Here is a 16,371-nt window from a genome sequence, read left to right as displayed (position 1 = left end):
TCAAAGTTGCCACAGCCTGACTCCCGCTACAGCACATTCAACGCCAGCGTTTCCACGTGCATCTGTTTCGGCAGTACCAGCAGGATGAGCGAACCCGGGTGACACTGTGTTGCAGTTGGGACAGCCCTCCTAGCACGGGTCCATGACAATCAAATCAGCTGTGGCACAAACAGAATCGGAAACGCTCGATAGGAAAGGGAAGGGAAGAGCCAACAAGAAGCCCGCAGAGGATTCTTATAAAAGGGGGGTGCGCAACCCTGAGCAGTATTATGCCCATCTGGGGAATGAACGTGCTACCCACCACAGGCGAATATCAACCGCAGGCGCCTGACATGCCTGGAGCCCCCAGAAGCTTACCATCCCTGGGGACGTCGCCGTATATGTTGGTGCGCAATAGGTTAGGTTGAAAGTTTACGAATGATGACCGGACGCGTGTACGGGATTTGAGCGTTAAAGTAGTCACAGCGGTTCTTTGTTGCGTCACCCGGATGAGGACCGTCATCAAGCTCATGTGCTATTGTGCGGGAACCACTCAACATCCCTTCCCTGCAGCAACCTCCGTCTTCATGCATTACAACATGCGTCCCGGCAAGGCAAGTTGAGACATTTGAAAACGTCGCGTTTTGTCAAATCTTCGAATGGGCAAAATTCCAAAAGGAGATGTCGTGAAGGCTGTCAATGAATTGTAGCCCAGTATTAGGTAGCACGTACAAATCGAGAAATGGATCCAAGATGGCGCCTATGGTTATATATATGTAATGTAATGTAATGTTACAGAGTGGGAGGCTTCTGGGCCGCTTTATCACATTGTCAGTTCTACGATTTATCATCTTATAGCACCGTCCACCACTACCACACTATACTTCGCCATACGAACTGTAAGTCCAAGGCGGTGGGTCCAGCCGTCTAGGACCCCTCCTCATCCATTCACCCGAACAACCGAAGAGACGGAGGGTTCGGCAATCGCCACCAATCTAGCGTGCGAATCTGGTCCATCAACTGCGACCTCAACTCCACATCTCAGCAGCTAGCCATAATCTCGCGCTCCCGACTAATTCGGGGGTCTCCCCAGGAATCGAACCCAGGACCTTAAACCGCGAATCGCAGTAGTGTCAACCCAGACCAGACAGATGGTTATATGAAGGTTCCGGGTTCGATTCCTGGTCTAACCCCCGACATTGTACGGGAGGTCTAGGTTTACTAACGCTACTGAGGTGTTGAGATGAGGTTTAGTTGATGGATTAAGTTTCGCATGCTGAGATGGTGGTGATGGCTGATCTGTTTCTACGGATGTTGGGTGACTGGATGAGGAGGGGTCAAGTTGGCTGGACCCAAACCGCCGTCGGTCGTACGGTGTAATCAACTTTCAATATATATAGTCCATGGCCTCCCGGCTTTGACGGACCTCCCCGCACTCGTGCGGCACTTGTAACTTGTAACTTGGTAGCTCTCATGTGCACACAGCTACACCAAACGCATGTATGTGGGGGGGTGGTCACACCTTACAGTCAAGAACCCCGGTCACCTAGACTGCATCATTTTTGGACTTGTCCAGTTGCTCAAGCGGTCATTGACCAAATTGCTATAATCCGCTCATCCAATACCTCGAGAGAAAGTTCGGCTAATGCGATCTCCGGTGGAAATGCAACGGGATGTAGTAGTCCTGGCGGCAGTCGGGAGTGGAGACGGGGCATCGGTTGGTGCAAGCAACAGTACACCGACAGGAACTCGCAAACCAGGCCTACATCATGGATCGCGCCTTCCACAGAACGATGTGTTTACTTTTGTCGTGCGATTACGTTCTTTCACCGCATCAGGCCGCCGACCTATGCGGGTGGTTGCGACGACACAGTTGGACCACGCTATCCCATTTTACGGGTAGTGGACGACAATTTACTTTGCATGGATTTTCTCCTACACAATGGTGAACGGTAATTCCATCCCCGAGTGATTTTGCAGTCTCAGCCTTCCCTGGGGAAGGCTAACAATCTTATGTGTATTCGGCCGGGCTTCCTGTCACTGAGGACATTTATGTACTGGTACTGTTGGGCACGGGGTTATCTTTGGTATCATCTTTGGGGAGCCATATCGGCAAAGTACCCCTGCTGGTACCTAGTTTGGTCTTAGTTTAGGCCAAGCCTGTTGAATAGGTGTGCAGGAGTGTGTGCCAGTAAGGACCAGTCGGTCTCCTTTTTCCTAGTCTGTGTTTCATGCAGCGCCAGGCGGTGTGCCCGTCGGCTCAGCCTCTTTGCGCCCGATCTTTGCTCGCGAGCAAAGCAGCTTGGGAGCGCGCTGTAACAACAACAGCAGGCGGATATCAACCACAGGCACCAAGTGTTTGAACGTTTCCTTGGGGAAAGCGGAAGGCACGTGTTTCAGAACATAGATATGGCACTGGCAAATCATAGGATAGGCACTACTGGTAACGCGCGACCATTGCCCCAGGGAGATCCCGGGATCGAGACCTCTCAGGGCTTTCCGATGATGGACGGTATAGCGCCCCTAGTTGATGGACGGTGATGACCTGGGATAAAATTATCCTGCAAGCCGACCAGGAATGGAGTTGGGCCGCTGCCGACGCGGCAGGTTCCATTTGATGCTGGTAGTGTGTGCGGAATCTGAGCGATCCTCTGAGAAGTTGACTAGGGTGACTGGATGAGGGTGCCCCGAAATACCGGGGAAGGCAGGGTTTCGCAGGGTAGCTGCCACGGGTGAAGATATACCCCCCTGTTTCACACATCATTTGGGACCTTCACACAACGCCGCGCCTGCTATGGGGTTAGGGACTGCGGAGATGGAACATATCCTGACAAAAATAATTCATATTATTGGAGATCTTCCTCTGTTCTGACAATCTGAATATTTTTCCGACTTGGATAAGTGGTCGGCGTACGGAGGCGTACGGGACTCGCCAAAGCTGGTTGTACGGCACCAGTCTTCCAGTCGGGATCGGGCCCCATTGGGTTTCCGCAACGGTCCTGAGAGCTTCTCTCCCATTTCAACCTTTCCGGCTGACTTCATTTCACGTTGTGTTCCGATAAAAGATAGTTAAGCTGTTTCAGCAAAAGGAATATCAACGGGGTCTACTGGTCCACTGATGGGCGCCATCCCAAGTGGTGATGCTCACCGAACTGAATACAGACGACCATAATATGCGCAAGAAATGAAGTCTTACAGAATTTTAAGATGATATTGCAACCCAAGCTGGGCTGTCGTTACACCCGGGTAGCTGGCCGCTGAAAAAGCCTCCCATGATGCTGGTGGAGCGCGTAAGCGCGTATTTGTAGATGATATGCGTGCCGTACAGCTATTACATAACACATAAGATGCAGCACGGGTTGCCGGAAAGGTTTCCCCGATACTGACTCTCCCAGCAGCCTACAAGGGGAGGCAACATTACGAAAGCGGACATCGCAATCAAAATCGACCCACATCATACCAAGTGGGAGCCATCCGCCTCCGCCTTCTTACACAGCTGCAACGCATTTCCACAACCTCTACCTTCCCATATGTTTCCATGGTCCCTCTCTCCACCCGTCTCCATTTAACCTATCTTCAGACCAGTTGTTGTCACCGGTCGTGAATACACAGTAAGCCACTTATCTTCCTCTTTATCTCCGAGAGGGATGCTTGCAGGCTGGTTCCCTTTTAAGGCCTTCACTTATTTTGTCCGTTTCACCTCCCTCCTTACCCCAGGAATTTCCCGTGTGAGTTAACTCCTATAATGAATATAGTTGCGTTGACACCACTTTGACTTCGTAATTCGTGAAACTACGTATCTACTTCCGCCTGTCGTTCTGTACGGTACCTGGACGGCTAATCATGAATCCTCAACTTACTCCAGGTATCGCCCCAACAGCACACACACGGCTCTTTCTTTCCCGACCCCGCGGTTTTACCCCTTCCCCCGCTCCGCACAAAATGCGCTGCTCTGGTTCATTGTTCTATTCCGCTTTGCGACGCCACCATATGCAAGTGTCGAGCACATCGAGCACACACACACACACCGACCTGCTAGTCTTGAACTCCATCATTTCGCAACCCTGTGTCCTGTTCTGACATAAGTTCTGTGTTCTGCATTAGACAAGTCGTCACGAGCCTCAAGAGATATCAGACAGCCCAACAGCCCTTCAACCATTCCGGTTCAAGACGCGTCACCCGACATTCCTGACAGATAATACCAAAAAAACAGGTGTATCCAACGAGGTTCGGGAGTTCAACCGACACGAAGAAACACGAGGTAAGCCCGCACCCAGATTCCTACACACACACACACACACACACACGTGTGCGCGCATACATAACACAGACGACAAACAAATGTGGAGACCGCCTTCCCAACCGCCTATCTATCTAACTACTCGCCCAACAATGCACCCTACTACTCCTGTACACAGATTGCCGTCTTTCCTTGTCTGTAATGAGAAGCTATGTTCTGCTGCATCGGTATCCTAAAGCAGTGTCGTGTCCTAATTTAATCGTCCTGCACACCACCATGAAGCCGCGTATGCGCCAGATGAGGCCGTTTTCCCTCCGACCTTCCCAAACAGATATTGGCGTCCCCTCTAAGGAAGAAGACGCATTAAGAAACAACCCGCTCAATCCGCTGATGCGGCTCTTATTACCAATACTGGACATTCTGTCCTGTAAGGTGTTGTACTGGTAGGAGTAAAGAGCTCTCCGTATCACATTTGTATAGCTATTCCACTCGCATGCCCTGCATCCACACGCGTGTAACTCCAGAATGGACGATTGCAGTTCGTGGCACGCAAGAAGAGTTGACAATATCTTCCCGCCGCTTATTCCTTCATCCGGGGTGAGGCCTTCGGCCACCACCGCCATGCGTGCTTCCTCTTGCACCTCCCCCCAACCTCGCCGCCTTCATCAATCCTTCCCACAAGGTGTACACCCTCCTCCCCCCTCCACCTTCCTTTCCCCCATCCCTCCTACCTTTCCATACCCGGACCGTGTGTCGTTGCCCTTCCTCTAACTGCTACGCTTTCCCGTGGCGTAATATGCTATGTTATGCTATGTTTTTTTATATGCTTTCCGTCCTCCCCGTCTCCGCCCTCTCACACCGTCGGCATCATCATTGTCTTCTCCAGCTGCCGCTTAGCCCCCAGTCCCGTCATATCCCGGCCCCGCCAGTGGGACATAAGCTCCCCAGGCCGACCCCGCACACACTCCGCCAGCAGCAGGCAGAAGCACATATCCTTACACGCCGATGTGGCGCCTCCAATCCCACCATTACTGCCACTTCCAGAAGCGCCCATGGCGCTAGCAGCGCCACTGCCGCCTCCGCCTCCATTGCGTCCAGACCCACCGGTCAGCTGCTCCCACAACCAGCCCAAGGCTGCCTCCGCGACCTCGACGTCACGTCCAATTGCCTCATCGTCGAAACCGTATCGCCGTGACGTCATCAGGCATTGCATACCACCCAAAAACCTTTCCATCCCCTCCCGGAGAGCGACCAAGGCTTCTTCGCGCCGGTCTCGGTTGCTGCCGCCGTCGCCGCGGCTGCTGCTGCTGTTGTTGGGGACATCGCCCCCCTCTTGGTCGCGTTCCGGAAACCAGACGCTGACGGGCTCCAGGATGAGGTCCCGGTGAGCCGCGCGCATATCCGTGCATACCTGTACCGCAAGGTACGGCATCAGTACGGCGGCAACCCCTTGTGGCATAGCGGGAGGTGTGCGCGGCGGTAATCCATTACCAACGTTAAAGCGAAGGTTGACCTAGTAGAGGCACCTGCACGAGCCTGGGGGAACGGCGGAAATGCCTCCTGGACGTCCCTCGTCCCAGTCAACGTGTCGGCTTCTTCATCCACTGTGGCGTTGGCAGCTGGGGTCTGTCGTTTGGTTGGTTGGTTGTCGCCTCCATGCGCTCGTTTGCCCCTACTCTTGCTGATTCCCCTCTGCTGATTCCCTAGCCCAGTCAGCAAGCCCCTCTAGTTATTTTATAATTAAGATACTTTTGCCGACAAAATACTTTTGCCCACGTTCGCGGGAAGTAGCAGTGGGTTCTATTTGCTTACCACGAAGATAGCCACGTTAATCACACGAACACACATGCTTAATGCTCAGCTGTTATACGCACGCACACCCTCATTTTAACCTGTACTTGTCGCAGTTCAGTTCTTTAAGCACACCTGCATTGCGAGTTGTATCGCCCGCTTCAGGCCCTCCATACCCTGCGTTCGGAGCATGAATACGCCCGCCTTCTCGTCCAAAAGTGCCTTACGAACCACCTTGAGCTGCTGTGCAACCCTGCGCATGATAGAAGGGTATGGAAGGACCAGCCGTCAGCTACTGCTGCTGTAGGGTGTGCTGGTGATGTGGTGGACGTTATTGTGATGTAGTGAACTGGGGGGACCAAGCGGGAAAAAGAGGAGGCATGCAACGCCGGACACGCCTGCTTAAGCTTAGATGGCGGGCGGAGTGAGAGCACCGTTCCTAGACAGGGTTAGCGGGCGAGAGGAGGAGGGAAACGGCACAGAGGCGCTTGCAGCGAGGGGGCTGCGATGTAGGGCAGGAGTATGTCACAACGGCCACCAAAACCCAAATCCCGACCAACTCCCAGCACACACATACAAGCACAAAGTTGCAATCATGAACGCGTTTAAACCCCGCCTGAACCCATTCCACCGACCCTCACCGACACCAAGTCGCTAACCCAGTACCATATCCATCCTCGACTATCCCGTCTTCGGCAGTTATGCAAAGCCGCCCAAACACACTCTCCCTCTTCCCTTCCTGCACCCACTTGCTGTACATGGAGATGGTCACATGCTGCGGCTCCCTGCCGTCCTGATGGGGTCCCAGATCTCTCAGGTCACGGTACCAGTGACCCTCACGAACACAACAAGACAGACTCAGCACCGCAGGCAGGGAAGTTGCGGCGGCGGCCTGTGCCCCGGTACTGCCCTGCCGGGAGCCGCAAAGGGAGGGGCCCGGGTCAAGGAGGGGAGCCCGGGAAATGGGACCCAGGATGGCGGCTTACCGGTTGTGGGATGGATAGGCCACAGAGCGGAACGCATGCTGGTGGTTGCCGAAAGCAGCAAGCATCCTTGTCATACGATCAATATCGACAGCACCAGCGACGGTAATAGTGGCACCATTATCAAACGCGGCAGCGTAAGTGGTAGATGGAGGAGCAGCAGCAATTGTCGTCGCAGTTGCAGCTTTGGTAGTAATACAACGCCAACGCGCATGCCTTCCAGTCCTCCCTCGCACCCGGGGCCCTATGGTTCGCCCGTGCGCCCGCCCCCAGCTCACCCACCTTCATCCCTTTGGGGCCCCCACTTGACGCCGCCGAAGCCACCACAGGCCTGCTGCTGCTGCCGCCACCTGCGGTACTACCACGCCCCGACGTCCCTTGTCCCCTTGCGTCGCTGAAATGCAGTAAGAAGTCTTTGCCCTTCAAGACCTCCTTCATATGGATCAATACTAAAAATAGCAGCGCCGCAGCTTCCACGCCCTCCACCGCCACATCGCCGCCGCTGCTGCGGCCGTGGGCGATGCTGTCGCACAGGAATACAGCCGGCAGCGCTTCAACCAAGCTGCAACCGGTGAAAAGCAACCCGGGCTGTGACACAGTCGCGATCGCAGCCGTGGCGGAGGCGGGTTCCGGCCACGAAGCCGCCGTCGCCGCCGCGGACCCCAGCCAACCCGTCCTCCGGCCACCATCGCTTTCGACGCCGCCCCGAGGGCGCCCCAAGGGACCGCTGCTGCTGCCGGACCGCCAGATGCCGTTGCCACTCCCGGAGGCAGCGGCAGCGCTCGTGCCGCTGCCGGCATCGCCGGCAGCATAAGGTCTGTCGCCCAACGGCACCACCTCCCTCGCTATCACCTCGTTCCCGGACAGCAACCTTGTCGTGACCTGGACGCCCCCCTCGGCGACGAACATGAGATTGCTTCGGACCCCAGTGCCGTTGGAGGCGGCGCCAGCAGGCTCTTCAAGGCAGCGCTGCTGCTGTTGCCGTGCCCCGCTCGCCCACGCGAGCCCCTCCCCATTAGCATCCTTCCAAAGGACCGTGGGCGCGCCCGCTATCACCCCCTCCGCCGGAGAATCCAGAAGCTCCACGAACTCCAGCTCGATGTCGCTACCGCCGCCGCCGCCGCCGCCCGAGCGCCCAAACCGGTCATCGAACCCATCATCAAAGTCGCCGAAGCCAGCGACATCAAAAAGACGCTCATCACTACCGCCAGCGGCGAAGTCAATTTCCTCGTCGCTACTTCCCCATGGCGACAACGCGCTGCCTTCACGCCATCGCCGCGCCCTCCCACCCACCGCCAGCTCTCCCATCCCCCAGCACACCACTCCAAAGGAGGGCCCGTACAGTTCGAATCGACCCTTTTCCTGTTCCTCTTCTTCCACCGCCGCCGTCAGTCGCTCCTTAGATCCAGCCGCAGCCGCCGTCAATCGCCGAGGCCACAGAGCCGCCATTCCCCCCGCCGGTCGCCAGATGGGCTGCTGCCGCCGCCGCCAGTGCTCCAGGCCCCACTCCGTCATGTAAGCCACCATGAGGACCATGATATTGTACGGCAGTATGGTAAAACTCGCCACGGATGACAGCAGCCGCTTCTGTAAGGCTACTTGTAATTCGTCGTTGGAGCGGACGTGGGACAGGTACGAAGGAGGCGTCGTCGTCGTCGCCGCCGCCACGACGGGCAGGTCGCCGCTGGTCCAGCCTGGCTCCGGCTTGGTGTCCAGTACGGAGGGCACGAAATGCATCCAGCGGAAGAGCAGGTTTGCCTGGCGGCAATGCTCCGGTAAGCGGCTCTCCGCTGCTTCCAGGCCGCCGCTGCCGCAACGCTCCTGCTTCGGCGGCGGCGCCACAGGGGGATAGACAAGCCACAGGGGTAAGAAGTTGGAATGAGGCGAGGAGAAAGGGGGGTTGCAGAGACAGGTGCAGAAACCCAAGAACAACCGTTTATGGGAACCGCACGGAACGCACCGTCGGTCCGAACGGAGGAGAAGCAGCATCAGATCCTAACACACCCGACATAGGGCACAACGAGCGCGATAACGCCTCACATTTTCAACACACGCTCTGGCTGATGCCGTATGAGAGCTGGCAACTTAGGGTCCGCCAATCCGCCAGGTATGGAAGAAAGAAGCAGGGGGAAACCGAATGTGATGATGCGCAGGGAACATCAAGGTATGTAAGATGTGGATGTTTTAACGATCAGAGCTCTGCGGGCAGGAACTGGCGAGGACGCGGGTGTCAGGTGGTTGTACAACAGCAGTGGTAACTGTACCGCAATAAAACGCTGCACACCCGCGGGGTAATGGTCCGCGCCAGGAGCTCACCATGTCGTGATAGAAGACCGCGCCCACGACCACACAGTACGACACGCCGAGCAACTGAAGCGGCAGCTCCTGTCCATCCAGGGCTATCAACCCGAATATCCCCGTATGTACAACCTACAGGGCAGGGCGGCATGCGCACGGCATCATAAAGAGGTGAGACAGCCAAGTTATGTACGCTACTAAGAAGGGAGAAGCTCAAGTTATGCAGGGCGGGCGTCCAAAAGAATAGGACGGGCGTCCAAAAGCCGCGTAACAGCAATGTCCGAGTGGCTCCTGCGCCTCGTACACCCAAGCCGCCATAACTTTAGCTGCTATACGTACCGAGGGTTCAACAATCTTGTCCTGGCTCCATGCCTCATCCTCCGCGTCCGCCTCCGCCGCCTCTCCCTCCACCTCTGCCCTTCGCAGCAACTCGCCCCAAGTAGCCGGGTGCGCCGCCAGCAAACCCGGACGAAGCCCCTCCACCAAAGCCCGAAGATTACTGCTACCATGATTGCCGCTGCCGCCGCCCCCTTTGCCACCGCCGATGCTCGCCACCCGACATCCCACCTCCCCGCGCCTGCCCTCATAGCTTCGCTCGATATCCTGCACCAAGGCTCCAGCACTTAGCGATGCTTCATCCACCAGCCCCACCAGCCGCTGGCGGTGGAGCCTCCGAGGCCCCTCCGCCAACAGCACCCCACCGCCTCCGCCAGCCGCCTCGCACTGACGGGCAGCCGCCGCCGCTACCTCCACGCCACACCGCAGTAGGCGACGAAGCGTTATGCCCGCTTCGGGGCCGTCCCCCACCGGCGCCTCGTCCGTCAGCAGCCCCAGCCGTCGGAGCCGTGACAGTGCTCTTGCCACGACCGGCAGCACCGAGGCAATGGCCACACCGGACGCATTAGTGACCGAGCTTGGCTCCCTTTGATGTTGCCGCTGATGTCGGTCGGCTTCACCCCTGCCAGCCTCAGCTGCGACGACCGCCTCCGCCGACATCTTGGCACCGTACAAGCTCGCCAAGTACAGCATGTCGTATATGCCTCTTGCATCTTGTTGGACGGGAAGGCTCCCATCCGTTGCTGCCGCCGCCGTCGGGACCCTGAACGCTGGGCCCTGCGCCGCCACAGCAGCACTGCTCCTGGAGGGGAAACTGCTGCCGCCGATGCCAGCGGCTGCGGCAGTGCGGCGCTCGAAGCCCAGGGTGCTTCCAAAATTTTGAAGTTCCTCTGCCTCGTCGTTGCCGCCGCTGATACCGCTGATGCTGCCGAGTCCGTAGGTATAGCTGCCATCACGGCGTACGGCAACAAGTTCCCGCGCCGCCAGCGCGTCATGCATCGCCTCGACCACCTCCCTGGATTGGTTCCATTGCGGGCCCGCGGCGGCGAAAGCCCTTATCATCACCGCATCCGCCAACGACTTCACAAATCGATCCGGGGCCAACGCGAAGAGCATCGCCCTTATGTGCTGCTGAGAGTACGGCTGTACTTCAGTACGGTAACTGTCATCGTCGCCTCTGCCGCCCTGGGGGTCCGCGGACCTGCTGTCCCTGGCATCGGCGCCGAGGTCGGTGAAGGGGGTGGTACAGACCACGTCGTACAACTGGGCTGGGGAGATGTGCCGGTACGGCTTATTGGCGAGGGCTGCATCACGTACGGAATTATGAAGTGCTGCAACAGCCAACTCAAGCTCATTAGGAACCTGTTTAGAGATGCACACATGCCAGGGAGGGCGACATTGGCCACTCAGGGGGGTAAAAGCCAGACGGAAAAATCTCCTCACAATCCCCTCACACACTTTTATAGCAATTTCGGTTTTCGCGCAGAGCCCTGTATGGCTCTCTTTCTCTTCCGTCTCCTCTCCCCCTCTCTTCACCGCTCTCTTTTCACCGTTGCCCCACACAAACGTACGGGGAATTTACAAGACGGAAATATTTATACTATCTCGTCATGTAACCAGGAGAGGCCGGCTGCAGTCCCCCATGTTCTCCTCTAGGACGGGTAACAACCTTTTGGGATTTGAGATGGATGCATAGAAGCACTGGTTTGCGAAAGCGGCTTGGTTGCTGCATGCCGATATGTTTAGTCCTGTTGATATGCGAATCGGTTGCCAGGCGTTTCGACTTGTATTGCTGGCCACTTGAGGCAAATAGAGCCCATTCATGCGGGGGTATCGCGCGAATATCTTGCACGCTTCACGCCGTGGAAGACGAAAAGCATGTACGTTTGGACTGTGTAGGACTGTATGGGCCCGTTACACCGTTTGAGGGTAACTACACCGTTTGAGGGTAACTCAAGTGTAACACACATACACAAAAACAAAATGCAAGCTTAAAAGGTGGAAACTAACCTTGCCTGCTGTTCTTCCCCAGCTGCTGCTCCCCATGGAGCCCCCATGTTCCAAGAGCTGCTCGGGCTCCGTGTGGAGCATCAGCACGAGGAGGGCCAGTACGGCACAGGATAGCGGCTCCAGATGCTCGTCCTGCACCCCGCTGTCGTGCAACAGCAGAACTCCCTTGACCGCCAGCTCCAACACCTGCGAGAACAAGATTGGGAACACGGATTGGGGGCATCACGCAAAAATGTTGGGGACACCACGCCAAAATATTTCAATACGATGTATGATACGGTGCGGTACCCACCGACGATTTCCACGCAGGTAAAGGGATGTGGGAAAGACAGTCAGGAGAAGTGGGTTTTATAAAATATGTCTAGAACGAATAGATGACTTCGGGAAGACTCGCGTGGGAATTCGAAGCAAACGCACACGCCTGGCGAGGAGAGAGAAGGGCCCAACAGCAATAGGGCAACATGCCAAGCCAAGCGGCGCGTTCCATACACAAGGTAAGCAGCTCACATTTCACTTTACACGCGGGGTAAGTCATCCACAAATAAGCACCACGAACATCGGAAGCTAGAAACGAACTGCTCGTTGGCGAACAAATCGACGGCCTGGCTGATTCTATTTTGTGATTACGAGGCCTAAGGCCAGGCGTGTCGGCACGGTCGGCAGGTGAGGACTCGGGTAGTCTTTCTGTATGCATGTCGAACCGTGAAAAAATGTCCAGGGGTCAGACGAGGCGCTGTGCCGCTCACCCGCTGTGCCTGTTTAAGCTCACTTACTAACGGACGTACCAGGGCGCACGCTGAGTCGCCGCGTGACACGCCCTCCACCATAACATCCCATTTCCCTGGGTCTCTGGTGAGCAGGCTCGGGCGCAAATACCGCAACGCCTCGATCAGCTTTGAAGGTTGCGGCGGACCGCAAGCCTCGCAAAACACAAACCGCCGCAGTTTGAGATGCTCCCGGAAGCTCTCATCGAGTCGGCTCCATGCAGCCACTGCGGCCTTGGTGTAGGCATCCCGTAACGCCATACCGCGACGAAATAGCGAGACACCGCACTCGACGTCGGCTGACTTTTCGTCAATGCCACTGACCCATGGGTCATAGACCTTTCTGCCGCAGGTGCCAGCTGCGTTATCCGCCAGCGCACGGTGTCGCAGAAAGTCGATGGCATCGGGACTGTTGAAAACCATGAATGCCATTTCGCGCTCTTTTGTGGGCTGATCGGCTGGGAAATCCCTTGTCGCATAGTGCAGGGCACGAAGGCCGAGGCGGACGCTGTTGCTGGGGTTGTTGCAGCTGAGCCTGGCTTCTATGTCCTCATTGAGTAGGCCTAGCTCCCTTGCGGCGGACACGGCATAGTCAAAAGCACACGCCGATCCGTATGCTTTGAAAGGGGCACCCAAATCGGATGCCGACGGACAATAAGGCGTGGAGGGCTCCAAAAAGGGGAAATCATCTACACAGGTCAGGGCGGCGGCTGCGGCGGACATGGCCCGCGAGGACTGCACCGCCGCAACCTGGAGGGGTTGGATGGGTCCGCAACGAAGGTGTATCGGGGAAAATTGTCCTGGGTCATGTTATAATAAGGGAGTATGACCTCGATAGATGCGGTTTTTCCTTTCCCCGCACAATGCACATTATACTTCCGGGTGTATCAGGACTTTACAATGTAGAGAGCTTGGGGCTGTACGTGTGTGACTCCCCCGCACGATGTACGTGTATGAAAATTCAAGCGTGTGCGTTATTGAACTGACGGTTGTACTTACTGACCTCGGTGTCATTTTTTGAGTCGTCGTTGCTCTTGACGCGGTCTCGCGACGAAGCAATGCCGCATGGGAGGTGTTTTTGCAAACGGTGAACAGGTACCCGGCCCCGACGACCAGTCAAATACACCGCTGTCTGATATCGGCGCCTGTAGTTCTCAACGACGCGTAGGGCAGCTTGAGACTTTGAGCCGTTCGCTTGGGTGGAGGATCCGCGACCAAGGTCCGTGTCAAATGCCGATCGATCTGCCCGTTCTGACAAGTCCTGTTGCGTGGCGAGAAGAGCGCTAATAACTATGCGACGACGGGTTTGCTCGTGTTGATCCTCAAGCGCCCGCCAAATTCTGCTCATTTATGTTTTGCTGTCAAGGACGACGTACATAGCACCCCTAGAAAAGTGAGCATTCATCATAAACACGAAAACAGTCATTCGAGTTGATGACCAATAATCTTTATCCCCAACGCTCTCGGGACGGGTATACCCAGCCTGCAGCTCAAATTGCAATACTAAGATGCCCACGCTAACTTCTAATGAAGGAGCTTAAAAAAGACTTCTACAATTATTAAACTTAGTTGAGTAACATGCGTTCGAGCATTCCATGCACATCATGGAATCCATGCACGATCCGAATTCGGTTGTCTCAAGCATGCTGACTCTTGCCTGGATCCTGCTAGCAAAAGCTAACCGGATAATTATCTGGACACCCACCTAACACTTGCTTGGCATGGGCTGCTTCCAACCCAGGTTATACAAATGGCACGTCCCACAGACATCGGCAAACGGGGTATTTCTGGTTTCGGGAACGGGTCTATTTCTGTCATCATTGACCGCGGACTTAGGTCGTCGGGCGGCCCTTACACATTTCGAATACGGCGTATGATCCTATTTCTGCAAGCCGGCCAGCTTCGGGAACTCTATTTCTGTTTTCAGGAGCTTCGGTACGACCCGAAACTCCCGAAGCGTTTGCCGATGTCTGACGTCCCATAGGACACACCTATGCTGGGCCTATTAGGCATATCTGATACGCCAACCACAGTTTACCCTGCCATGTTGACGAGTAAAGGATGACCGGCATGCTCGGGATCTAGGTATGCAGACAAAAGCGCCCAAAAGCCAGGCCCGACGTCTCCTCGCATGATCCCCTTTCAGGTCCCCTCCATACAACCGCACGGCACAGCACGGTGCCCTTGAGCCCGCAACCCCAGGCTAATCCATCTTAATAGGGCTCTTCGCGTCTAGGCCAAATGGGGCCTCTTGCGCTCCCTCTGAGGCCGCAAAGCGCTTTCAACGCTCAGCAGCAGCGGCGGCGCAAGCAGTCAAACTACAGTAACGCACTACGATACCACTGTTTGGTGAAGAACTGTCGCCAGACACGCCGCCTTGAGCACATGGTTTTACGGCCCACGTACTCTCTCGCCGTCTCCCTTCCGTTTTATCCCACGACCATGTCCGTTTCCCCCTCCACGGCTATGGTCCCACACCCCACATAGCATCCTCCCTCATTCGAGCTCTTGACCTCCGCCTGCCCTTTTAGCCTGGCCTCATGCAACTTTATTACCCCTGCTTAACATCCCCACCAGCCCATCCGCACCATTGCCGGCAATCGCCTGGAATAAGGCCCTGGCAAGTCGTAATGCCCTGCCGATTGTGCGTCTTGCGAATTACTGCATAACGATCTGCAACTGCCGCTTGTAACCTTTGCGGGTCGCTCTGTGTCCGTGTACCTGTTTGTATCCTCGACGGACAAATAGACGTTTTAAATGGTTAATACTTATCTTTTGTTAGGAGGGTACTTATCCTACGCCAGCAAGGACTGCTGCCCGATTTACGCTCAATTTCTCAAGGCACACGCTGATTGTGAGCTGTCGGTTATCGCCATGGCTGGGATGCCTATTCCGCCAACTCCGTAGCTTAGATGTGCCGTAGAATGTTGATTTGTTAGCAACGATGACTGGGATGCGGCAAAAATGTTCAACTATTTGGTCCTCACTTTCTTCTGCCATGTCTGCCCATGACGTCAAAACCATCTAGGATGAGTTACACTGCGCAGTTGAACACACGGAGACCACTTTCGCGGAGCCATTGTCCATAAAGCTTCACATGTCAAATCTGCTTTTGCAAATGCATCGCACCGATGAGGATGCTTGAGATTATGCCGGTGTGCTCGCGTTTCCCCGTGCACATGTCAATCCGCGCCCATTCATTTCAGCGACACCCACATCTTGCAACGCAGCGATAAGCACGCACGCCAAAGGGGAGTGATGTGTTCACACGGGAGCCTGGCCTGGGATATCTTCTTGTGCAAAATCCTTAAATAGGACGCAGCACAGCCCTTGCTCTTAGCCTTTACAGCGCCATCCCCGGCAGCGTCCAATCCCTACCCTACCCTAATCCCTACCTCCCTGGGCGGGTAGACTAGACTTCAACTTGCCCTGCAGGCCTAGCTAAACGCGGGCTTGAAGTGGCTGCAGGGCACTACCCCCTTTCCAACCTCTTCGGGAAGCGGCCGACCCCTTTGCCATGCCAAAGCGCCGCCGTCAACAACCCTCGAGTCCCCCTAAATCCCTACCCGGGACAGGCACCGGACACCTGCCGCTCAGCTAGTCCTCCTTTTCGCAATGGAGGTTTTTTCAGTCAATTACGATTGCATTCATGCCCTCTTGAGCCCTCCCCACAAGCAGACAGACACAGACTCCCTTGTCCTCCTCACGTCCCCTCATCCAAACACATCCGGTTCAAAGTCCCCCTTCACAACGCCGAGACGTTGACACAAGGCTCTGCACGTGATGTACAGAGCTCCACAACCCACACCCCAAAAAACGGCCTTGCACAGCAGCATTAATAAAGGACATACATCCCGAGGCAAACACACTGTTATCGGCTGGTAAGCGGGGCGCAGCTCACTGCATTGCCCTAAACTGCTGCCGACTTGCCAAAAACAAGCAGAGGATAGTCGTGTCGACTGTCGTCGCC

General features: G+C 55.8%; 1 protein-coding gene across 1 annotated transcript; it reads right to left on the bottom strand.

Annotated features, from left to right (window-relative positions):
- Positions 1–5,072: 5,072 nt before the first annotated feature.
- On the bottom strand, positions 5,073–13,415 carry VOLCADRAFT_98773 (uncharacterized protein; the record flags this gene model as incomplete). The annotated part of the gene is made up of 9 exons (XM_002957626.1): positions 5,073–5,630; positions 6,146–6,263; positions 6,760–6,920; positions 7,276–8,814; positions 9,310–9,423; positions 9,631–10,989; positions 11,638–11,823; positions 12,384–13,151; positions 13,401–13,415. 9 exons carry the CDS (start codon positions 13,413–13,415, stop codon positions 5,073–5,075), a joined length of 4,818 nt encoding a protein of 1,605 aa, XP_002957672.1.
- Positions 13,416–16,371: the final 2,956 nt, after the last annotated feature.

This window comes from Volvox carteri, assembly GCF_000143455.1.
Source record: "Volvox carteri f. nagariensis unplaced genomic scaffold VOLCAscaffold_77, whole genome shotgun sequence".
Classification (NCBI taxonomy): Eukaryota; Viridiplantae; Chlorophyta; class Chlorophyceae; order Chlamydomonadales; family Volvocaceae; genus Volvox; species Volvox carteri.
This window is presented reverse-complemented; position numbering and strand designations above follow the sequence as displayed.